Source organism: Leucoraja erinacea, chromosome 10 (genome assembly GCF_028641065.1).
Source record: "Leucoraja erinacea ecotype New England chromosome 10, Leri_hhj_1, whole genome shotgun sequence".
NCBI classification, from domain to species: domain Eukaryota; kingdom Metazoa; phylum Chordata; class Chondrichthyes; order Rajiformes; family Rajidae; genus Leucoraja; species Leucoraja erinaceus.
In genome coordinates this window covers 22,554,348-22,579,295 of record NC_073386.1, presented here as the reverse complement: position 1 = coordinate 22,579,295, position 24,948 = coordinate 22,554,348, and the positions used below count along the sequence as shown (strand labels likewise).

The window sequence follows — 24,948 nt, the reverse complement described above, 5'->3', positions numbered from 1 at the left end:
CGTTTTTCGGAATACCTAACTTGCTGCACTAGGCATTGCTGGGGGGGGGGGCACATATTGGGCTGGGTGTGAATCACATTAGGCCTTTAAATGATTTAAAAGAAGAAATTAACCTGTGCCATACACTCTGGAAGTGTTTATGCTCCTCACTAGCTGCAGCTCATTGTCCAGGGAAACAAATTTCTTCACCTTATGTTGAAAGGTTCCCGAGTGAACATTTTTGCTGCATTTATGGGTGATTTTTGTTCATTGTGGTCTCTACCTGTCATGGGAGTTTCATTTTGAATTGCAAGTAAACTTATTAGGATGGGTATTTGCTCAGAACTCTTCCTGTTCCTTGGGTCTGGGTGACAAGGAGGTTGCCCAGAGTATTTCCCACATGGAATCCCACAATTGCCTGAGGCAAGTGCCGCAAGCCTATTTTTTGCCACTCTGCACCATCGCTACAGCATTATTTATCCTTTGGTGATATTTCCTCCCCTTTGTTATTTTTTACAAGTGTGAGTTGTTGCATTTTGGGATGTCAGTGGATGGGGTAGTGAAGAAGGCAAACGGCATGCTTGCCTTCATCGGTCAGAGCAGTACGTAGAAAAGTTAAGATGTCATGTTATAGCAGTATAAACATGACTTCACCAAAAGCATAAACATCACCGGAAGGAGAGATTGGATAAATTTGGATCATTTTCACTGATGAATCAGAGTCTAAGGAGCAACCTGATGGAAGTACATAATGTATAGTATATATATAGTATATAAAATTATGAAAGGCATAGATAGGGGCGACAGGCTTTTTCCCAGAGTGGAAAAGTCAAAGACAAGAGAGCATAATTTATGATGAGGTGGGAAGGGGGGGGTGGGGAGTTTAACAATGAAGTGCGGGGCATGTTCATTACAGAGTGCTGGTGCATCCATGCACTGCCAGTGGAAATGGTTGAAGCAGATTTGATAGTGACAGCTAAGAGTTAAGGGGCCTTTCGACAGACATACAACCCAGCAGGGAATAGATGATTATGGACAGGATTAGTTTAATTTTGAATCATGTTGGCGCAGTGTGAGAAAGTGCTTATTCCTGTGCTGCATTGTTCTATGTTGTTCATGAACTCCTTTGAGGCTGTGATTCTGGGTTGGACAGAAAAGAACAAGTCAGGGATTGCGGAGTCAAGTAAGTGGGGTCTTAGCCAAAATGTCGACAATTCTTTCCCCTCCTGCTGAGCTCCATCCAGCAGGTTATTTGTTCTTCATGTAGGTAGAGATATGGAAAAGGAAATGGACACAATGTAGGGTAGTGTATGGTGGAGCAGGAAGGCAAGGAATGCTAGCCTAGAGATTGAGTGGACATAATAAAGCAGAGATGTGCGCCAGGTTTCCAGGGAATGTGGCACTGGTGAACATCAGGAACCGTATCAATGATTGGGGGCCAGGAATGAAAGACAAAGATCAAGATCCAGGAAAAGCAGGGCTGGTGCTTGGGGGATAGGGAAGGCATCTGGGAAGAGGTACAGGAGCATTAGCTGCAAAACCAGCAGGATGCTCCTCAGCTTCTTCCCACAGGCTATAAGACTGCTAAATGGACTTTGCCCCCTGCCAAAGTATCGCGCACCTACCACCAACCTGGACACACTGCAGCAGAACCACTGTCGTGCCGCTGCCGATCGGAACGCCTGTTGAATGTTTAGTAGAGTGTTAAATTTGTTCATGATATATGTATTTTTATTTCTATTTATTTTTAATGCACACTGAATGGACACTGGTTGAGCAACATTTTTTTGTTTCCTCTGGGTATGTGAATACTCAGGAAATGACAATAAAGATATACAATACAATACAAAATCAGGGATGCAAGCAGCAAAAACATCTGGGTATAGAGGTTTGATTCTTCACACAGTGCACTGAAAGCCAAAAACTATGTTCATCTTTTCTGGGATCTGGGTATCACTGACAAAGACAGCACTTATTACCCATAACTAACTCTCTTTGAGAAAATGCTTTTGGGGAGGGGTTGTTCCAGGATTTGACCCGAGTAAACATGAAGGGACAATGATACGTTTCCAAGTCACAGTGACGTGCGACTTGTAGCCAGTGACATTCCTGTGTGTCTGCTGCCCTTGTCTTTCTTTGTGGTAGAGTCAGGGAGTTTCAGGACCAGGACACATGCCCACACAGAACATTGTCAAAACACTCAATAAGGAAGATATTCACTAGGGAAAAGAAAAGCAACTTCAGGTCATTAATGATGAACATTACCAAAGGAAAAGCAAATTAAATTTTCTTTTTGTCTTTTATAACCTTTATTTATGCACAACATCCCTTAGCTTGTCTACGTACATCATGCAAGAGAATCGCCACCATCTTCGCCGTTCAGTGCAGGTGATGGATTTGACTTGTACATCGACGGGGCTCGATTCCTCCCAGATGCAGTCACCATCAGCAGAGTTACAGGCCGTATGTTTGACCGGAACTATAACCAGTGAGTACAGATTGTTTTGTGCAAGAGCAGAAGTGTATAAGTTTAGACAAAAGACAATAGGTGCAGCAGTAGGCCATTCGGCCCTTCGAGCCAGCACCGCCATTCAATGTGATCATGGCTGATCATCCCCAATCAGTACCCCATTCCTGTCTTCCCCCCATATCCCCTGACTCCGCTATCTTTAGAGCCCTATCTAGCTCTCTCTTTAGATTAGAATATGACACAGATTTTTATTTTTGTAAATATTTTCTTTTAATTGTGTTTATTTATGATCAGACATGTGGTTCCTTTGAACGTTTCACTTCCTTTGGATGTTGCGTTTTGTGGGACTATCAACAGCTCTGGTATTTTCATATTTCACTGGGACCTCTAGTGGCAATATAAATCAGTTTCCTTGGGGCATTTTGCAGCAATGAATAGATCTCGATCCTATTTACCTGAGAACAAAATTCTGCACTCTGTATCTTCCCCTTTGCTCTATCTACTGTACTTGAGTTTGACCATTGTATTTATGCACAGTATTATCTAATCTAGAAACAAAGAACTGCTGATGCTAGTTAATACACAAATCGACACAAAATGCTGGAGTAACTCAGCAGTTCAGGCAGCATCTCTGGAGAACATGGATAGGTTATAAGGTTTAGGAGTAGAATTAGGCCATTTTGCCCATTATCTACACCATTCAACCATGGCAGATCTATCTCTCCGTCCTAACCCCATTTTCCCCATAACCTCTGACACCTGTACTAATCAAAAATCTATCTATCTCTGCCTTAAAAATATCCACTGACTTGGCCTCTACAGCCTTCTGTGGCAAAGAATTCCAGATTCACCACCCTTCGAATAAAGACATTTCTCCTCATCTCTTCCTAAAAGAATGTCCTTTAAACTGAGGCTATGATCTCTAGTCCTAGACTTTCCCACTGGTGGAAACATCCTCTCCACATCCACTGGAGAGGATTCTTCTAAACTCCAGCAAGTACAGGCCCAGTGCCAACAAATGCTCATCAGAGTTTAACCTACTTATTCCTGGGATCATTGTTGTAAACCTCCTCTGGACCCTCACCAGAGCCAGCACATCCTTCCTCAGATAGGTGACATTTTGGGTTGAGACCCTTCTGATCTGATTGGATAGCATACACAACTAAGCTTCTCACTCAATACAGAAATAAATAATACATCTAAACATAAACTTGAACAACACTGGCAATGCCCAGATGTAACTATACCTTTGCTGAGGAGTCGTTCTCTAATTTCAAGTCACCCCACTATAATTATGGATCACGTGGCTGTGCAGGGAATGGAGGGATATGGATTATGTGCCGGCAGACAAGATTAGTTTATCTTGGCATCATGTTCGGCACAGACATTGTGAGCTGAAATGCCAGTTCCTGTGCTGGACCTGTCTATGATTTATTTTTTAATTCAAGAAAAACAATCTACAGCTTGGTTTTATTGCAATCCTTTCATTTGCTGCATGAACCAGAAAAGAACGCCCAGTTATCCAAATTTAAAATTATGCAATATGTATCTATTTACATCTATATATGGGCTATATGGATTTATTCAGTTCTGATTTTTGGGCCATTAATTAGGTTGTGCAACTGTGGTAAAGGAAGAGGAATAGTTCAACTGGAATTTCCTCTTAAAATAAGCTTGTGAATTATTCACTGACCGCCTTATTCAAAAAAAGTGATCAGTTTGACAAGGTACTGGATGAATTTCAAACTGATTGTCACCTAATGTTAGGAGGAGAGGAAAAGAAACTGGAGTAAAAACATTCTTTAAGAAAAAGATAGACACAAGTTGCTGAAGTACCTCAGCGGGTCAGGCATCATCTCTGCAGAAAAGGAATAGGTGACATTTGGGGTTGAAATCCTTCTTCTGACTGAGAGTCAGTGGGGAGGGAAAATAGAGGCGTGAGAAAGTTCAGAACAAATCAGAGCCGGCACTGATGACCAAGGAAATGTGGTGCCTACAATGGTTCATTGTTGGCTGTGGAAGAGGTGATAACAAAGGCATACATGGACGCGATCAGTAGAACTTGCAGGATAACTAGGGTGGGGAAGGGGCGAAGAGAGAGGGAATGTGGGGGTTACTTGAAATTAGAAAAATCAATGTTCATAATACCGTCAGGTTGTAAATAAGAGAAATCAACATTCATACCGCTGCATTGTAAATTAGAGAAAGGATGTTGAAAAAGGATGTTTGATTTTTAGCAAACCTTAATAATGATTCTAATGCCCCTGTCCCACTTAGGAAACCTCTGGAGACTTTGCGCCCCACCCGAGGTTTCCGTACGGTTCCCGGAGGTTGCAGGTGGTTGCCGGAGGTTGCAGGTAGTGGAAGCAGGTAGGGAGACTGACAAAACCTCCGGGAACCGCAAGGAAACCTTGGGTGGGGCCCAAAGTCTCCAGAGGTTTCCGTTCAGGTTTCCTAAGTGGGACAGGGGCATTATATTCTTGTTTCCTTTTGTCCTTGAGAAGGGCACTGGGCACTACTTCTCGCATATCTTTTTGTATTGATATGATGGAAGACAAAATTCAGAGATAATTTGTAAATTGCTGTTTTACAAATAGTATATATAAATATTGTTACTCATTGGTTGGTGGTGTGAAGCTAATGTATTTTTGAACATTGACAGTAAATTATGGTGAAACGTGAATTTATCAGTTAACATACAACTTAACGTGAGACATATCTTGACTCATTTTTGTCCTTCCATTTTGTTAAAGAATTGGTCCAGGTATATCTTCAGGGATTGATTTGAACAGCAACATATTTGAGCCATTTTACAATCACCGTGTAGAATTCAGGAACCCCCGAATGCCACCATCAGCCACGTTGTTACTGAAGGTAACTGCAAATGCATAGACATTTATTACATCTTGGCTGAAAAATAATGTGTGTGCAATGGAATATGCAAAAATCAATTATATAATGTCAGGCATTAATCAAAGCAGAACAAGTTCAGGAAATGGAACCCAGATTCAATTTGCCAAAACATGTCAAGTTAATATGGAACACCAAGTAAAATCATAATTATATTGCTTACAAAACAATAGAACTGCAGAAAAAAAAATGAATGGCATGCTAAACATTATTGCTAGATTCAACCATAAAAATTATGTTCAATAATGTAAGCGGGTAGAGCTGCTGCCTCAGGGCGACAGAGAACTAGGTTTGATCCTGACTATGGGTGCTGTCTGTGTGGAGTTTGCACGTTCTCTCTGTGACCACATGGGTTTTCTTCGGGTGTTCCGGTTGCCTCCCACATTCCAGACATGCAGATGTGTAAGTTAATTGGCTCTCTATATTTTGTCCCTCGTGTGTTGGATAGAACTAGTGTAGGGGATGATCAATGGTTGGTGTGGACTTGGGGCCAAAGGGCCTGTTTCTATGCCATATCACTAAACTAAACTAAAAAATATAGATTTCCAAGTCAGAATTGTGTGACTTGGAGGGGCACCTACAGGTGATAACCTTTCTGTGTGCCAGCTGTCCTTTTGCATTTTGGTAATGGAGATCTTAAGTTTGGGAGGTGTTGTCGGGATGGTCTAGGTGAGCAACAGCAGTGTTTTTTTGTAGCTGGTATACTTAAAATCATGGCTCGCTAATCCTGTTTGACTATAGCAGGGTCCATATAATATGATTTTTAAAATGTGCTTTTTTCATTTACCATCTTATTTTCAACTGGATTCTCCTAAATCTGGTGTGTTAGTGTGAAAAGTTAATAGTTACTCCCAGTTCCGGAAGGTGCTGTTCGTGTAATCTTGTAATTTATCGTAATAATTGTGAGTTTCATTTCAAATATAAAATTATTCTTGGCAAATTAAAGAAAAAATAAAACGGATTTGGTCACCAACATGTTCCAAATTGTTGATTGAATGTTTTAGTGATTAGTGAGTTAGTTGATTGGGCATGTTTTAGTGATTAAATATATTATTGCTTCAGCCATGGGTTTATATTATGGCAATTCATGTTATAGGAGCAGAGTCAGGTCATTCGGCCCATCAAGTCTACTCCGCCATTCAATCATGGTGGTGATTCACACATGTCAATACTGAGAGCAGTTTACAAAGGAAATATAAAGACATCAATGTTAAAGTAGATGGGAATGGTGGCGATTGTTTGAACAATGGCACCACAAGCATCACATCTGCCCATATGCTGACTGGAACATCTGCACTTAATAAAACTGCAAATATACACTAAGAACAGGCACAAAATTGTTTGTTTTCAGATTGCCAGTGCCAACATAATCATTTTAAATTAAGACTGGGTCTGAGTAGGGTCTTGACCCAAAACGTCACCGATTCCATCGCTCCATAAATGCTGAGTTTCTCCAGCATTTTTATCTACCTTCGATTTTTCCAGCATCTGCAGTTCCTTCCTAAACAAGGGAATATAGAAACCAAACCCAGCCTGCCATAATGACTTTCGACCAGTGGCTCTAACACCCATTGTAATGAAGTGTTTTGAGCGACTGGTTATGCAGCACATCAAAAATAGTCTACCTGCCGACCTAGACCCACTGCAGTTCGCCTACAGAGCCAACCGATCCACAGAGGACGCAGTCTCAACAACACTGAATCTCGTACTGTCACACCTTGATCGGAAAAATACTTATGCCAGGATCCTCTTCGTAGACTTCAGCTCTGCTTTTAATACAATCATTCCGCAGCAGCTGGTGGAGAAGTTGGAGCTATTGGGAGTTGATGCTGGCACATGCAACTGGGTCCTGAACTTTCTGTCGCAACGGCAGCAGACAGTCAGGGTGGGCAGAAGGACATCTAAAACCATAGCCGTGAGCACTGGCTCACCCCAAGGCTGTGTCCTAAGCCCCCTGCTGTTTAGTCTGCTGACACATGACTGTACTGCTAGACTCAACAACAACTTCATCAACAAGTTCGCTGATGACACAACAGTGGTGGGTCTCATCAGTGACAATGATGAATCGGCGTACAGGATGGAGGTGGAGCTGCTCACAGGTTGGTGCAAATCCCACAACCTCATTCTTAACGTGGGAAAAACTAAGGAGATGGTGGTTGACTTCAGGAGGGCGGGGAAACAACACCATACACCTCTGCACATCAATGGAGCTGATGTGGAAAGGGTCAGCAGCGTGAAGTTCCTAGGACTACATCTGTCTGATGACCTGACGTCCACGGCCAACACCACAGCACTGGTCAAGAGAGCCCAGCAGCGACTACACCCTCTCCGAAGACTACGTAAAGCAGGTCTCCCCACTACACACCTACGGACTTTTTATAGGGGGACAATCGAGAGCACATTGACCTACGGCATCACTTCCTGGTTCGGGAGCTGCAAGGCGTACGAACGGCACCAACTAGACAGGATTGTGAAGACCGCCAGCAGGATTATTGGTGCTCCACTCCCTTTCCTGCTGGACATATACAGGAAGAGATGTATCAGCAGAGCCATCTCCATCATCAAAGACCCCTACCACCCATCGCATGACATTTTCTCCGTCCTGCCATCTGGGAAGAGGTACAGGAGCATTAGCTGCAAAACCAGCAGGATGCTCCTCAGCTTCTTCCCACAGGCTATAAGACTGCTAAATGGACTTTGCCCCCTGCCAAAGTGTCGAGCACCAACCACCAACCTGGACACACTGCAGCAGAGCCACTGTCGTGCCGCTGCCGATCGGAACGCCTGTTGAATGTTTAGTAGAGTGTTAAATTTGTTCATGATATATGTATTTTTATTTCTATTTATTTTTAATGCACACTGAATGGACACTGGTTGAGCAACGTTTTTTTGTTTCCTCTGGGTATGTGAATACTCAGGAAATGACAATAAAGATATACAATGAGGATTATTTTTGTACCCATAAAGTAATAATCTGGAATTCACTGCTCCTAAGGCTTGTTGATGGAGACTCGATCAGTGCCTTCAAAATAGGAATTGGATCGGCACTTGAGAGAAGAGAATTTGCAGGACTTTGAGGAAGAGCAGGTGAATGGGACTGATGGGAGTACTCTGGTTGGAGCTGGCATAGAGTCAGAGGGTCATTTTTGTGTTCTAAATGTTTTCTGATGTTTCTAAATAGCATCTTTCAGAAACATTGCATGTACTTCATGCATTAACATTTAAAGTGTAGTTCATAGAATTTGATGTTCCCCAGGTCTATGCCATCGATAGATTCAGTCTGAAGTTGGTTTTGATTGGCTGGGCCGCTCTGAACGTCTTTGTTGAGTCAGGCATTGGAACAGCACCAACTGTGGATTCTGGAGTAGTTCAGGTAAATAATACTCAACATGCTGAATTAGGTATGAGTTTCCAAAATAAAATATTATTGTATGACCATGCAATCATTATTAATAGAAATCGAACCGTTGTCCAATATGCCTTGATGGGAAGGCAAGATTGACTCCATCTATGTATGTTACTTTTAATACTAAAAAAAAGTTCCATGTTCAATCTTTTCCAAAATAATCTTGCACCGTCTAAAATTATTCCCCAATTTCTTTATTTAATCGTCCCCCCCCCCCCCCCCCCCCCCCTTTCTTCCCTTTCCCCTTTTCCCATTTCTTCTAGCTTGTGAAGTTGTGCATTGGGTATTCAATAAGAAACAGCTGGTGCATACTCCAATACTTGAGCACTAATAGTATACTGCAAAACAAATTCCACTATGACATTGATGACCAGTAATCAATATTTGCAGTGCTACTGCATTAATGTTTGCATGTTCCATTTTAGTTTTACTTTTTTCACCGAATGAAGTTTCTTTGTTTTCTTTTGTATTCCTAGCTTGCACAAGTATTATTGTACTAATTTTATTCTGTTATCGTATACTATGCGTGTATTGGCTGAATAAAACTGAGGCATTCAAATCACATAGCTTTGAACATGAAATATGAATGGGATATTCTAAATAAATCTATAAGATATAGGAGCAGAGTTAAGCCATTCGGCCCATCAAATCTGCTCTGTAATTAAATAATGGCTGATTTTTTTTTCCCCCTCTCAATCCCATGCTCCTATCTTCTCCCCATGACCTTTGCTGTCCGCCCAAATTAACTGACAATGTACCATTTTTATCCTCTCGTACTCATCATTGGTGTTCCTGGTCACACTCAGTGTCTGTTCCTGAGCAAGGTCTACAGAATCATAGCTCTGATTACATGATATGAAATTCAAGTATACAGTTTTCTGCTGGGAGTATGAATTCTCAGAAGCCATATTCAATCTATTATTTTTGTAGATGGCGAACACTATAATTTATATTTTCAAGCAGTGAAAACATAGCTAATCTTGCTAACATGGGAAAAAAAACATTAGATTATGCATTGAATATTATTTTATTCATTCTTTTAGCCAAAGGTTACACCAAAGCACAAATTGTTTGCAGTAGTATTTGATTGTTTATTATTAAATTATCCTTCACATTTAATGGATTTCATAAACATAATTGTCTTTAATTGAATTGGAGTAAATTAATAGAACAATAGTCAGCTTTGATGGGAACAGATCTCGTCTCTTCACCATTCTGAGATTGAGTTGATATTGCAGAAGGGGAAGATAACATTACTCTGTATACAAGAAGTGCTTGACCTTCCTGTGAGAGATGGCAGTAGTCAGAATTGTATATTTACTTAGATTTGTGTGAACACCAATTGAACATATGAATACAGGATTGTATATAGACACAAAAAGCTGGAGTAACTTGGCAAGACAGGCAGCATCTCAGGAGAGATGGAATGTGTGACGTTTTGGGTCGAGACCTTTCTTGACCCGAAAGGTCACCCATTTCTTCTCTAGAGATGCTGCCTGTCCTGCTGAGCTACTTCAGCTTTTTGTCTAACTTCAGGTTTAATCCAGTATCTGCAGTTCCTTCCTAGACAAGTCAAGTTTATTCATCACATACACATACGAGATGTGCAGTGAAATGAAAAGTGGCAATTCTCGCGGATTGTGCAAAAAAAAACAAACTACAAAACAGAATGGAACAGAAACACATATTCACATATTACGTATTTGTGGGAGGAAAAAAACCCAGCTATTTTAAAAAGACACCACACAACATTAAAAAGGTACAGCAAAGTTAGTCCCTGGAGAGATAGGAGTTTACAGTCCTAATGGCCTCTGGGAAGAAACTCCTTCTCATAGCATGGCAACGGAGGCATTTGCCTGACTGTAGCAGCTGGAACAATCCGTTGCTGGGGTGGAAGGTGTCTTCCATGATCTTGTTGGCTCTGGAGTTGCACCTCCTGATGTATAGTTCCTGCAGGGGGGGCGAGTGTAGTTCCCATAGTGCGTTCGGCCAAACGCACTACTCTCTGCAGAGCCTTCTTGTCCTGGGCAGAGCAGTTCCCAAACCAAATCGTGATGTTTCCGGACAAGATGCTTTCCACAGCCACTGAGTAGAAGCACTGGAGGATCCTGAGAGACACTCTGAATTTCCTCAATTACCTGAGGTGGTGAAAGATTGTAGATATGTGTTCAAGTGCTTTTCATACAATTTAAATTAAATAGGCAATTCTGCCTTTCCTGTCATCTCACAAAGGAAACAGTCAGACAGGACCTCGATAGATTAAAAGGTCAAGAGTGTTTAATTGTCATAAGCACTCACAATGGAACAATGACATTCTTTCTTCAGAGTTAGATGGAAAACTGACACGGAGGAAATTTAGAATAACAAACATTGCTCTACATACGTGCATTAGTTCCCAAGGTTAATTTATATATTTCATTTTTGTCACCTCACAGATCATATATTTTATTTCATCTTTTTACTAATATCTTTGTTTGGAAATCCAGCTTATATTTACCAAACGTTACATAGTGCTTTGTTTGTTAGATCTCACTGAACGAAGGCGCTCACCAACTACGGTTGTACTATGATGGGCCTGACCCAGATAAGCCATTATCAGTCAATGCTGTGACAGTCGGAGGAAGGTAAGTTTCATTTCAAAGCTTCAAAATGTTGAAACATATAAGTAAGAAAGAAATATAATCATGGGTTTGCAGATTTGGAACATGGAAGCACATTACAGGAATCCTATGGGAATGAAAACTGCTAAAAATGAACAAGTGTCGTGTCTCGATTATTTTGAATCCTATCAATTTACATGAGCACTTCAAGTGTGCAAAGCTGAAAGCTTTCTGTTGGTAGGTGTAGGAGGATGACCACGGTAAGGGCTGCATACTTTGATTAAGGCCAATGATAGAACCCCCCAAATTAATGGCACAGCTGGAGAGATGACTGAAAAATAGAAATGGGAAACTATAAACTTTATGGGCGGCATGGTGGCGCTGCGCCAGAGACCCGGGTTCGATCCCGACTACGGGTGCTGTCTGTACGGAGTTTGTACGATCTGCCCGTGACCGCGCATGGGTTTTCTCCGAGATCTTCGGTTTCCTCCTGCACTCCAAAGACGTACAGGTCAGTAGGTTATTTGGCTTGGTGTATGTAAACTTGTCCCTAGTGTGTGGAGAATGGTGTTAATGCGTTGGGATCGCTGGTCAACGTGGATTCGGTGGGCCAAAGGACCTGTTTCTGCACCGTATCTCTAAACTAAACTAAGTACTGGGATCGTCAGCAAGATGTATGCTGAAAGAAACCATGCATATAAAATAAATGCGTAGGAAGGAACTGCAAATTCTGGTTTAAACCAAAGCCTCTCCTGCTGTGTTACTCCAGCATTTCATGTCTATCTATGAATGTAAAAGAGTTGCAGATAGCCATCAATGTCAATACTTCTGATGAACCATGTGGGTTCAAGAAAGGTGAGAATATGTTAGAACATTGGATATGAGGAAATGTTGAATGGCATATCTTGGGAACAGCAGAATGTGAATGTTACCTTAAACTTTATAACTCTCTGTGGAATAGAATGACAGAAATTCAAGCTTACATGGATTTTTTTTGAAGCAGTTAACAAACTAATTAAAAGGATTAAAATAATTAATTACCAGATTTGTATATTGGGACAGTTTAATACAAAAACAGAGAGGGGTGGTGAATATATACAAAGAAATTAGTTACTTTCGGACAGTGTATTTTAAAAAGAATGATAGGCTCATTAAAAAAAAAACATATTTACAGGCCCCTGGAGACAGCGTTTTGTTCAGGCCGCCACCACGGACAGGATGCGCTCGGTCACCGTAGGGCTACTCCCCGCTCACCAGCTGCCACTTCTTCCTTTGCTTTGTCCACTTGACCTTCACCGCCTCCTCCATCTCCCGTTGCTCTGTCCACTCGGCCTAAACCAAGGGTTTACTGTACATACTTAGCATGTGAGAAATTCGTTCAGGAGTGGGATGACAGCAAGAAGACGATGTTCTTGAAGTGGTAAGATGTGTTTTCAAGCATTTGTACTTTCTGCCCAATGGGAGAAAGGGAGAAAGGCTGACCAGGATGTGAATTGTCTTTGATTATGTAATATAAGATGTCAATATGGATTATGCAGTAGGCTTGAGAAGTTATTTTCCTCAGAGAGGAGGCGTTAAGAGATTTTAAACTGGCATTTTCATAGTGATTTTTAAAGAGTAAATAAAACTCTTCCAGTGGCAGAAAGGTATGATCAGGGAATAAAGTGTTGGAACAAACTGCAGATGCTGGTTTAAACCAAAGATAGACACAAAAAGCTGGAATAACTCAGCGGGACAGACAGCATCTCTGGAGAGAAGGAATGGGTGACGTTTTGGGTTGAGACCCTTCTTCAGAGAATAAATATGGGGATTTAGAAATGTCATTTAAGGAATTTGAAAAGGAGTTGGAAGAGGGATCAACTGTAACCTCCAGAAATGAATTGGGTTTGAAAGTATTTATTCTTCTGTGGAAACAGCACATGGGAGCATAAGTAATTGGATAGATTTTAGTTCCAGAATGTAGCACATGCATGAAAGCTACTGTATCACCATCAGCATCATATTATTCCAACTTGTCCCCTCTAGAAGGTCACATCCAACCATATTTCCTTCCTTTGTAGATTTATTCCATGTGCTACATTACTGGTGAGATTAGTGAAGATACAAGCTGACAAGAACCTCCAACATATTGAGACGGACAAGGTGCCCAAAATTGAATGGACTAAACTTGGCCTTTTTCAGCCGAGGCCAAACTATGAAGATAAAGTATACTATTCGGACAAGGCCAGTCCAACCACAGGTGAAAATGATATTTACCATGCCATGGTTAACAGGTGAGTTGACTGAAAGTTATTAACTGATGTATTAAAAAGAAAACCTTCTTACTAAACATGTCAGCACATTTTCTGATAGATGACATTAGCATCAATAAAGCAGATTTTCAGGTTAATCTTCAGAGATTTATCTTATTATTTCTCTAAGTATAGTGACGCCCATGTTATTGTTTGTTTGCCATATGAAATACATACAGTGCCCTCCATAATGTTTGGGACAAAGACTCATCATTTATTTATTTACCTCTGTACTCCACAATTTGAGAATAAAAATCACACGTGGTTAAAGTGCACATTGTCAGATTTTAATAAAGGCAAATTTTATATGTTTTGGTTTCCACTGTGACCACTTGTTGTGGTAATGCAATGACTGCTTGAAGTCTGCGCAGTTGCTGGGGGTGTCTTCTCTGGTGATGCTCTGCCAGGCCTGTATTGCAGCCATCTTTAGTTTATACATGGGGGCTAGTCCCCTTCCCTTCAGTATATAAAAACTCAATTGGTTTACTTCAAATTTCCATTTTTTTAATGCTACTACCATCAGCATTGTCTTTGTATCATCAATGAAGAAAAATGAGCCAGTACCTTCAGCAGCCATACATGCCCAGGCCATAACATCCACACCACCGTGTTTCACAGATGCTTTGGATCTAGGGGAATTCCTTCGCTCTTGCAATCACTCTGATATATGTTAATCTGCGTCTCATGTCCACAAGACCTTTTTCCAGAACTGTGGTTGCTCTTAAGTACTTCTTGGCAAACTGTAACCTGGCCATCCTATTTTAGCAACTAACCAGTGGTTTGCATCTTGCAGTGTAGCCTCTGTATTACTGATCATCAAGTCTTCTGTCAAGTCAAGAGAGTTTATTGTCATGTGTCCCAGATAGGACAATAAAATTCTTGCTTGCTGCAGCACAGCAGAATATTGTAGGCATAAATACAGATCAGATCAGTGTGCCCATATACCATATACCATACCATACAATATATATATATATATATACACACACATAAATAAACAGATAAAGTGCAATAGGCTGTTATAGTTCAGAATTTGTTTGAAGTTGTGTTTAATAGTCTAATGGCTTTGGAGAAGAAGCTGTTCCTGAACCTGGATGTTGCAAATTTCAGGCTCCTGTATCTTCTACCTGATGGCAATGGAGAGATGAGTGTGTGGCCAAGATGTTGTGCGTCCTTGATGTTGCTGGCAGCCTTTTTGAGGCAGCGACTGCGATAGATCCCCTCGATGGAAGGGAGGTCAGAGCCGATGATGGACTGGGCAGTGTTTACAACCTCAGGGAGTGATGCTTTGCTCACATTTGAGCTGCCTCCTGATTTCGCCTTGTAGGAGGTGATTGCATTCAAGCCCTCCCACAGTTGCCGAATATCCGTCTCATCCTCCAGCTTGGAGCACCTTTTTGGTGGCCATACCAAGGTCGTATCTGGACTTCTTGTAGACCTCTGGGATCTCCAGACCTGAATGCCCGGGATCATTGTCAAATGATCCCAGGCACAGTGGTCATTGGCAAATCCACACCTGACTCCTGAAGAATGTTTCAGATCTGTCAGTCAGTTTGGGGATTTTTTTTAATTATAGAGAGAATTCTGTCATCAGCTGTGGAGGTCTTCCTTGGCCTGCAGGTCCCTTTGCATTAGTAAACTCACCAGTGCTTTCTTTCTTCTTAATGGTGTTCCAAACAGTTGATTTTGGTCAGCCTAAGGTTTGGCTGATATCTCTAACAGTTTTATTGTTTCTCAGTCTCATAATGGCTTCTTTGACTTTCATTGGCTCAACTTTCGTCCTCACGTTGATAAACAGCAATAAAAGTTTCCAAAGGTGATAGGAAGACTAGTTGCTGAGAGTTCTCTTATACCTGCATTAAGGAAGCATTTAAACATACCTGAGCAATTACAAACATCTGAAAAGCCATGTGTCCCAAACATTATGGTGAGCTGAAATGGGGGGGGGGGGGGGGGGGGGGGGGGGGGGGGGGGACGACTATGTATAAACACAGCTGTAATTTCTACATGGTGAAACCCAAATGTATAGAAATGCCTTTATTAAAATCTGACAATGTGTACTTTAATCACATGTGATTTTTCTATTACAAATCTCAAATTGTGGAGTACTTTGTTCCAAACATTATGGAGGGCACTGTGATTGTCTAATTTGAAAAAAAAATGATGGAATAGACATTTTCTCATATGCACTTAAACTATACAATTTGGAACATTCATTGTTGTGGTCTAATTTAAAAATATGTTCCATGCACTTCAATGTGTTTGAAAAGTTACACAGCTGGTACAAATAACAATGTGACCAAGGATAATTTATATTCTTGATAACAGATATAATTATTTTTCTGTTGCCTTTCTAACATTTCTAACTCAGCCAAGCTCACTTCTGGCTTCAGTAACAGTATATTATATTATTTGCCCTTTGCAATTAAGTAATATTGATTTCAAAAATCCTACGGCTTGTGACTGCAGCGATCATTACGTTGTCGTGAGAAGTTATAAAGTTTGGTTGGGAAAATATATCTTTCAGTTTTCAGTTCTGATAGAAGATCCATATCCAAGTATTAATCAGCTCGGATTTCAGATTTTTTTAATCATATTTTTAAATCTAGATTTCTATGTTGATCATTGATGTACATTTTAAGTTATCATGTCATAAGTGATGAGGGCAGAATTAGGCCATTCAATCATGGCTGATCTATCTCTCCCTCCTAACCTCATTCTCCTGCCTTCTCCCCATAACCCCTGACACCCATACTAATCACTTATTTATTTATCACTGTTTCAAACTCCCACTTCCTTTGCCCCTGAAAAGATTGTTTCGTGAATGGTCTATTCTCAAAGTATTGAATTAGATTGATTAACCCTCAAAAGATTTTTCTTTGTGACACACTTGTTGGGTCTTTTTCAAAGATCTTTTGTTTCAGTTCGAGAAATTGTTCCAATGATAGCTGGCACCAAAGCACAAGACTTTAGCACAGATACAGAACTTGAAAACTGGATATACATGAAACTTTCAAAACTGGTGGATGATAAACCAGTGACTTTCAACTTGACCTATATAAGCAGATACCTCACCACATTTGGCATCAAGGTATGGTAAGATTAACAGTTATTGATCTATCAATTGAAAGCAGTAAAACCATTATAGGAGTTTTGGAGAAAAATATATAAAAATTGGACTGCCACGAGGCTGCTCTATCTGATGCCAAGCATTTGATGGTCCAATGTTTAAGTATATCTGACTTTCCATAAGGACTGGGGTAGATTTGCCAGGTCATGTGCTTGTACCATTGGGGTTCTTGGGATCTACTTACTCACAAGTGTCCCAAGCAGTAACACTGTGCTTGAGATATTTACGCTCTCTTTTGGTCTCCTATTCTGGCACGATAGTTGTGTTTATTGCACTGTCACACATGGTCCTGTGCTAATCTATTTAATTTGATTAGGCCTGAATAGTATGGTCATTGTAGCATACTCTAATATCTCATCACCTAAACACTGCATCTCATGTTGCCTCCTTTTCATGGCTCCATTTATTTTGTTCAAAGGGAAACAAAATGCTTTAATCTTCAACTTGATTATTTAGTCCTTCAGTATGGAAATAAACCTATTGGCCCAGAGTTTGTGCTAGGTATCAAGCATCTATTTACATTAATCCTATGATAATCCTGTTCTATTGTCTCTGCATTCACATATAATTCCCCCTTTACTCCTCCCACCAACAGATTCTACCCTCATCTACACATAAAGGTTAATTTACTGTGGCTGATGAACCTTCAAGCCCCATTCGGAGAATGCATGCCATGAGAAAATATGCAGAGTTCACACTGACAGAAAAATTAAATTGGTCCATTGTACTGGTGATTTTGAACTTTAACTTTGAAATCTATCTTTATTTATTTTCTTGCATAGTGATTTTTTCCTTATTTACTTTGCAGGTATCTGTGGACAGAGCCAGAAATGTACCTTGGAGTAACTTTACGTTAGCTCTTGCTTCATTCAATCCACCAGGCGCTTACTATTATGGTAGCCCTTGGGCTAAATATGATCACCCAGTTTTCATAGAAAACATAGATTTCAACAGTCTGCAAAAATGCCCAATGTGGTTGGATAATTTTAAGGTAATATAAATTAAGGTTTTAGTGCTTGCATTGTAGACTATTTTTCAACCTAGAACTATTACCGGAGTCTCATTGGGTTGCCTCAGCAACTCTTATTAATACATTAGCAGCCCAGCCATAAAGTTAACTTGAGGATCATCAATATAGTTATATATTTAACAAGAACCTGGATTATGAAGATCTAACTGGGACACTTTACTCTCCTTTGAGCTGGTATTACAGTACAGAAACTAAAAAGTAGATATCATGGGCTGATCATGTTTAACGGTGTAAAACTACATAGGAGTCAGTGGTAATCTCTGGTGTGAGGACGAAGTGCTGATACAAACACTGTGGGTTAAGGATTGAATGTTATCTAGAAATCACCATCAATATATATTTTTTAATGTCTTTATATTGTAAAATACATGTTGTGTGGTGGAAACATTTGATGAGGTTAAAGAGCAAAGAAAGGTGTCTTGTTAGAGTGTAGTTTTGGTCCAGGGTCAGTACGTTTTTTTCATTTATTCATGTTGCAGCGTTTATTTCCTGTATCTAATCATTCTTGAGAAGGTAGACAAAATGCTGGAGAAACTCGTAACCACAGCCACGTTTGCTATCTCGGGACTTGCCTGTGCCTCCATCTTGTACCTCATAGTTTCCAGCTCCAGTTCCCTACCTCCCAGTTTGGACCCAACCCGGACTATAGATACCGACAGGCTATCTGCTGCCCTACACGGCAGTTCTTCTTCCGTGCCCTGCGATCTACTCTGGCTGTGATGCGCCGGCACCAACAGGACCTCGCTTTGACTCCCGAATCTTCGGGCCTCACTCACCCAGACCTGCAACGGACCCCAACTCTACTTCATCCAACGGCAGATCCACGCCTTCAACAAACGATTCCTTGCCCACTTCAACTCCACCACAGACCTTAAACTCGCCCGCCTCCAGACTGCTCCTGCCACCGGCACGCCTCGACTTGACTGCCTGCAGGCCCCGGGCCCCCACACTGGCCCGCGCCACCTGCCCGAACACCACGAGGCCCAGACCCGCGACGCCATCTTTGCCATGAGGAGCAGCACCAACAATCACCGCCTCCCGGACCGGTCTCAGGCCCGGACCACCAAAGACGCTGGCATCGCTGACCTCCACGTGGCCGCCAACCTTCACCTACCCACTGATGACGCCGAACCTCACTGAGACCGCCGACCCTCACCGTTACCTCCAACTATCGCCGCCTCACCGGCCATCGTTGACTGGATCTTCCGACGCTTCGCCCGCCGACCGGACGCCGCTCCCCGCGGGCCTCCATCAGTGACTCTACCTCCCTCTCTCACTCCAAATCCGAACTCTATGTCCTGGGCCTCCGCCATGGCCAGAGTGAGTCCCATCGCAAATTAGAACAGCACCTCATATTTCGCTTGGGCAGATTACACCCCAGCAGTATGAACATTGACTTCTCCAATTTCAGGTAGTCCTTGCTTTCTTCCTCCTTCCCCTCCCCTCCCCAGCTCTCCCACAGCCTACTGTCTCTGCCTCTTCCTTTCTTCTTCCCCCCTCCCCCCCCCCCACATCAGTCTGAAGTAGGATCTCGACCCGAAACGTCACCTATTCCTTCGCTCCATAGATGCCGCCTCACCCGCTGAGTTTCTCCAGCATTTTTGCCTACCTTCGATTTTTCCAGCATCTGCAGTTCTTTCTTAAACATTTTTGAGAAGGTGGTGAGCCCCCTTTTCAAGGTATTTGAGTGTTCTTGGGAACTTACAAGTGGTGTTGTTCCTAAGTGCTTGTTGCCGTTGATCCCTCCCACTAAGAAACACGTGTATTTGGGAGGTGGTATTGGAGCAGCCTCGGAGCATAACTGCAGTGTATCAACTCACTGTGGATAGTTTGCATTGCTGGTCGAGGGAATATATGCTTAGGGTGGTGGATTTAACATAGGGATACCTCGTTCCGGCTTTGCTGTATAGCTGGTTCTTGGTCAATGGTGACTTGCAGGATAGAGAGGGTGAGATCTGGCTGAGAGCAATGTTAATGAATGTCAAAGATGGCAAGATATTCACCTGGCTGAGGAGCTACAAATGGTATTGGACATTGCACAATCAAAACATCCCCACTTCTGACCTGGACGTTCACTGCCAGACATTTGATTGTGCAGGTTGAAGGAAGGCAGGAATTGATTTCAAGGGCGGATTTCAGAAACAATTGGTTCTAGGATGCTTCTCAATGCTGCCAAACGTTTTCCAATAAAATGTCTTATATTTGCAGTCATTTCCAAGACGAGTTTACAACAAGTACCTCGCCTTGATTGTTCATCTTTATGAAGTTGCTGTCTCCCCATCTCCAGTGGAGGCTGAGGCACTTAAGTATGAAATTAAGGACCAGGTCTGGACTGCCTTCCAGGTGTTTTCTAAAGGTTACTGTCACACAGCAATTTATCAACTACCACTGTATCAAGGAGCTCCCACTCAGGTATGAATATGTATATATTTGGTGACATACACAAGCTTGTATTCGGTGTTACATTTCCTAGCCGTATTCATGTTTGACCCCCTGGAACCAACTTCATTCTCAAAGCGAGGGATATTATAGGATTAGTACAATAGACCTATATTTTCCTCTTGCAATCAACTTGAAATGAGTGCCAATTATACAAGTTTGGGGGAATCAGTCCAGCTTCAATCTAACACTGAAGAAATTCATCTTAGGTTTACAATTTAACAGCAATAATTGGTGTGTGGTCCAATATTGAATTCCTTTGCCTGGAATGGATCAGAACACCAAGGGCTTATAATAGATGGCCAAAGTAATACCATTAACAACATAAGGGGAATTTCTTCCATTCAAAATCTAAAAAAACCTAACTCTTTCTTTCACGCAGGATGCCTTGGCTGCTTTAGCAAGGGGAGAATGCCCGAGTGTTCTGGATGATCTTGTTCAGAAGAATACTGTAAGTGACAATGGAAAAAATAAGGGATACTTTGTTTGAAATGCAACCCTCTTAAATATGTTTTCTTGTGTAGATTTTTCAGATGAAAGGTGCATCAGTGCTAGTCAGTATTGCAGATGGAAGGAGGGATGAAGAGCTGGCAAGATATTCTGAACAAGTAAGCATTATGCAGAGCAACATCTCCCTTCACTACTCCTCCCCAGCAATAGAGCATTTAAAAGGTTACTGTTCTTATGCAGATAATGTACAATGGTTATTACTTGACCTCCAGTCAGTAACGTGCAGAAAAATTCTATTGTATTACTATATTAAAACGAGGCTCGTAATGCTAATGTAGATATTAAGTATTAATCTTTTGCTTTATAAAGATAACATAAACAGGACATTCATCTGTCAGCTTATTGCCATTTAAATGATGGATCATAAATCCATCTAGCACCTAATCATGTGTTTAAGAAGGAACTGCAGATGCTGGAGAATCGAAGGTACACAAAAAAGCTGGAGAAACTCAGCGGGTGCAGCAGCATCTATGGAGCGAAGGAAATAGGCAACGTTTCGGGCCGAACCCCTTCTTCAGACTGATCGGGGACGGGGGTGGGCGGGGACAAGAAAGGAAAAAGGAGGAGCCCGAAGGCTGGGGGATGGGAGGAGACAGCGGGGGGACTGAGGAAGGAGAGGAGACAGCAAGGACTAACAAAATTGGGAGAATTCGATGTTCATGCCCCCAGGATGCAGACTCCCCAAACTTTCCTTCGCTCCATAGATGCTGCTGCACCCGTTGAGTTTCTCCAGCTTTTTTGTGTACCTTAGCACCTAATCATAATTTCTAATTTGGAAATAATCAGTGCATCTCCTATCATTCATGACATGAGTTATACACAAGGACAATGTTTGTTCTAATTTTCTTTCTTAAAGCATATTAATAGGTCATATTTGTCATCTGAACTCTTGGAACAGTATGAGCCAGAACCTAGTAATATGTTCCTGAGGCAGCTGATTCCTGCTGGCCTGTCTGTGGAAGACTTTAAAAGACAATTATCGCAGAAATTCAGAGAGGTATGTACATTAAAATTAGAAACCTTATTTATATGAAAGTTGGAGCTGTTCCCTTCATTTATGTTCTGCCATTACTGAACAGGCATGATGTCCAAACATTCTCAAATCTGGGTTGCATTTGACAGACAGAATCAAGGCATCAAGCACACAAAACTTGTATCATTCCCAACTGAATGTTGCTGATTCGGATCCATAATGGGCAAAGCCAACGTATTTGAACATTTCTCAGGAGTTCAGAAATAAGATGTATTGAATCAAGTTTATCTCAAATCTAGTTACGCAAGAAATCGCCACACTTGCTATGCTGGCAAGACACTGTTCTTATAGCTGATGTTAGAGGTGTGCCAGACTGACCAAGCCTGAACAATTCTCTTGGCAATTTTTGCACCTCTAACTCATGCCACAAGACCATCACCTAATTTATTGCTCTTTCACAATTGCCATTTGCACATTTGAAAAAAATTCACTTTTTAACAATTGTACCCACACATTCATTCCAGAGGATGTCTAGGTAAAAGCTTCCAACCAAAATGGGTGATGTATTGTCATTTCCATATGTGATGGAAATGAAACAGCTGACTCTAGTTAAATCTGAACTGAGATGATTAAGAGCCACTCATTATTATACAATTCCTTGGTGGTGAACTACCCCATTCATAGGGGGACCTAGAACTAAACACCATTCCAATATTTCCAACTCAATTTGAACTCCCATTCTAAAATCTCAACCATGAGTTTTGATTATGTGGAGTACTCTCACCTGCAGTATCCAGCTCAATGGCTGGTCAACTATCTACCAGATTATTTTCCTGACCAATATCAGTTTAAGAGTGTCATGTATCACTTCACGGTGGGTATAAAACAGTAGTGTCTAGTTGTTGTTTTTGTCAACTGTCTTAAGCCTAGCTGGGCTGTCATTACTCGGATCACAAATCTACTCAGTCTTTGCAACATTGTCACCCACAAGAAACCTATTATCTATTATTCTGCTCATTTTGCATCCTTCAAACTTGAAAACATTTAGTACCACTACCCTACAATCAACAATTACACCGACCTTTGCAGAGGTCCCCTGGTGAGCAATTGTTAACAGAACTAGGTGTCACACGGGGCAAATCCAAGTCATACCTCATCCACAACCTCCAAGTTAGAGTATGAAACAAGGCCCTGCAAGTCAATGACCATTGAGAGAATCTAATAAATGACCTTGTTATTCCAAAAGGTATACCAGAGTCCCTACCATCTCAAGGTGGGTGGGGGATACTGTTGCAGAGTCCCTGCTTAATATACCATAATTCCAGTGTATAACCTTCCAACATCTAAAAGTATTTCCACCATCTACACAGCAGGAGTCATCTGTGGAACTGTCCCCACTTGCCCGCGGGAATGCAGCCTGCTTGTTTGACTAGTCATTTTGTACACATTTCCTCCTTCATTTAAGGCTGAAGAATGCAACATCTGCAAACTTCATTGTCATTTCTCAGCCTTTTCTTGCAATCTCTATCATAGATGTTGAGGAGTAAGTGTGTGGGAATGCTATAATCCCCAGTTTCTTCAAGTTGCACACCATGTAGCCCTGAAAATATAGCTGGTCTTTCGGTCAAATCATGACATTTCATACTCAAAACCATTGTAAGCATAGCTTCACTAGATCTGAAGTGATTTAAAGTAGTTCACCTCCTTCAGGAGAATTTGGTGATGGTTATTGCTGGTGTATTTCATGATAATCATTGCTGTCAAGACCAGCATCTAAGTCCATCCCAAATACATTTTATGCTCTGGGATAGAAAATCAAAATTTGGAACCATAAAAGATGAAACTAATTTTTTTTGAACAATTTGGGATTAGAAGGGAAACGTTCAATGTTTAGTTAACTGTGAAAGCAGTAGTTTATTTTTTTTATATTCTGGCATTCACAAACATCTAGTAGATAATTCCAGTTATAATCAAGTAAATGGAGACATTGTCCCTGTGGCAGTTCAATTATTATTTCCCTACTGCAAGTGGGGAATCCAATCTGTTGTGATTTAATACACCAGATTCTAATGGCACACTTATGGAATAAACAGAACAGTTAACAATAACCTTGGAACTTTCCAATTCCCACATTTCCAAAAGCTGCTTTTAATTAGGTCACATACATGAGAACAGAGTAGCTGCTGCTAATTTCCCACTGTAGTGAAATGGACAGTATTGTTTGACAACAATATCCGATGTACGAAGGTTCCCAACCCAAAATGTCACTTATCCATGTCAATCAACGATGCTGCCCGACTCGAGTTACTTCAGCAGTTTTTGGAAACTGAAACCTGTAATTCCTTGTTTTTCATTCAACAAAATTCATTCTGCAAGTCAAAAATTATGTTGTGCTTTAATTTTAACATCTCAAATTTCAAGTGTGCTATCATTTCTCACCCATCATATCAACTACCCTAAAAATTCTATTCCATCCCAAAAATGGTGAGGGGAAATTAAGCAATCTGCTTGCCTAACAGCTGCCAAGTGCAAGCAGGTTTATTTGCCATTTTCATCCTTGAGTAAGTCACCCATTATGTCCATGCAACAGTCCCAAATTCAAGAACCATTCAAATATTCTTTATGTAACTACTATTAGCAAGTTGACAAGAGGAAAAGAGAGTAAATGAATGACAAGTACACTGGAGGGATCCAATAGCCAACTAATAGTCTCAAAAACCTTAGTACCAGGAAGTTTTAAAATATACAGTTCCACAACTGTTGGGATTAGCCATAAGTATTTTCCCTCCTGACATGAGAAATAAAAATCAGATAATTGAACGTTCCATACCCAACCGCTGGCTGCCCAGGGTTAGTTTACTTTAGGAAATTGTAGTTTTATCAACATGGCAAGCTATTATATTCTTCCTAACAGATTTGAATTTTACAGCTCGTGTCAAGTTGAAGACAAAGTCCCTGGTTCATATCCAAGAACAAGTGACAAAATCCTTTCTGCACAAGTCAGCAAGAAACCAATCCGACAGTATTGCACAATTTATGCTGCTTTCAACTAACTACAATGCAAGGGGTTTCAAGACAAATCCTCCAACTATTCATAAACTGAAGCGAAAGGTAAAACTGCAGGTAAAACCTGTCTGCAAAATATAACCAAAGGTGGATTTAAATTACAAGGCTAAATAAACCTGAAGTTAGAAGATTAAAGATTTGAAC

At 41.1% G+C, this 24,948-nt stretch overlaps 1 protein-coding gene across 2 annotated transcripts; it reads left to right on the top strand.

Annotated features, from left to right (window-relative positions):
* Positions 1–249: 249 nt before the first annotated feature.
* On the top strand, positions 250–22,285 carry LOC129700897 (uncharacterized). 2 transcript variants are annotated; one of them, XM_055641696.1, is made up of 11 exons: positions 250–2,467; positions 5,203–5,323; positions 8,616–8,732; positions 11,292–11,389; positions 13,426–13,638; positions 16,567–16,747; positions 17,595–17,777; positions 20,025–20,228; positions 20,638–20,706; positions 20,780–20,863; positions 21,622–22,285. In XM_055641696.1, the coding sequence occupies exons 1-11, from the start codon at positions 2,445–2,447 to the stop codon at positions 21,796–21,798; spliced, it is 1,470 nt and encodes a 489-aa protein (XP_055497671.1). In that variant the 5' UTR covers positions 250–2,444; the 3' UTR covers positions 21,799–22,285. The 2 variants fall into 2 exon arrangements, with proteins under 2 accessions (XP_055497671.1, XP_055497669.1); XM_055641694.1 differs by lacking the exon at positions 21,622–22,285 and having other exon boundaries at positions 20,780–21,290.
* The last annotated feature ends 2,663 nt before the right edge of the window (positions 22,286–24,948 follow it).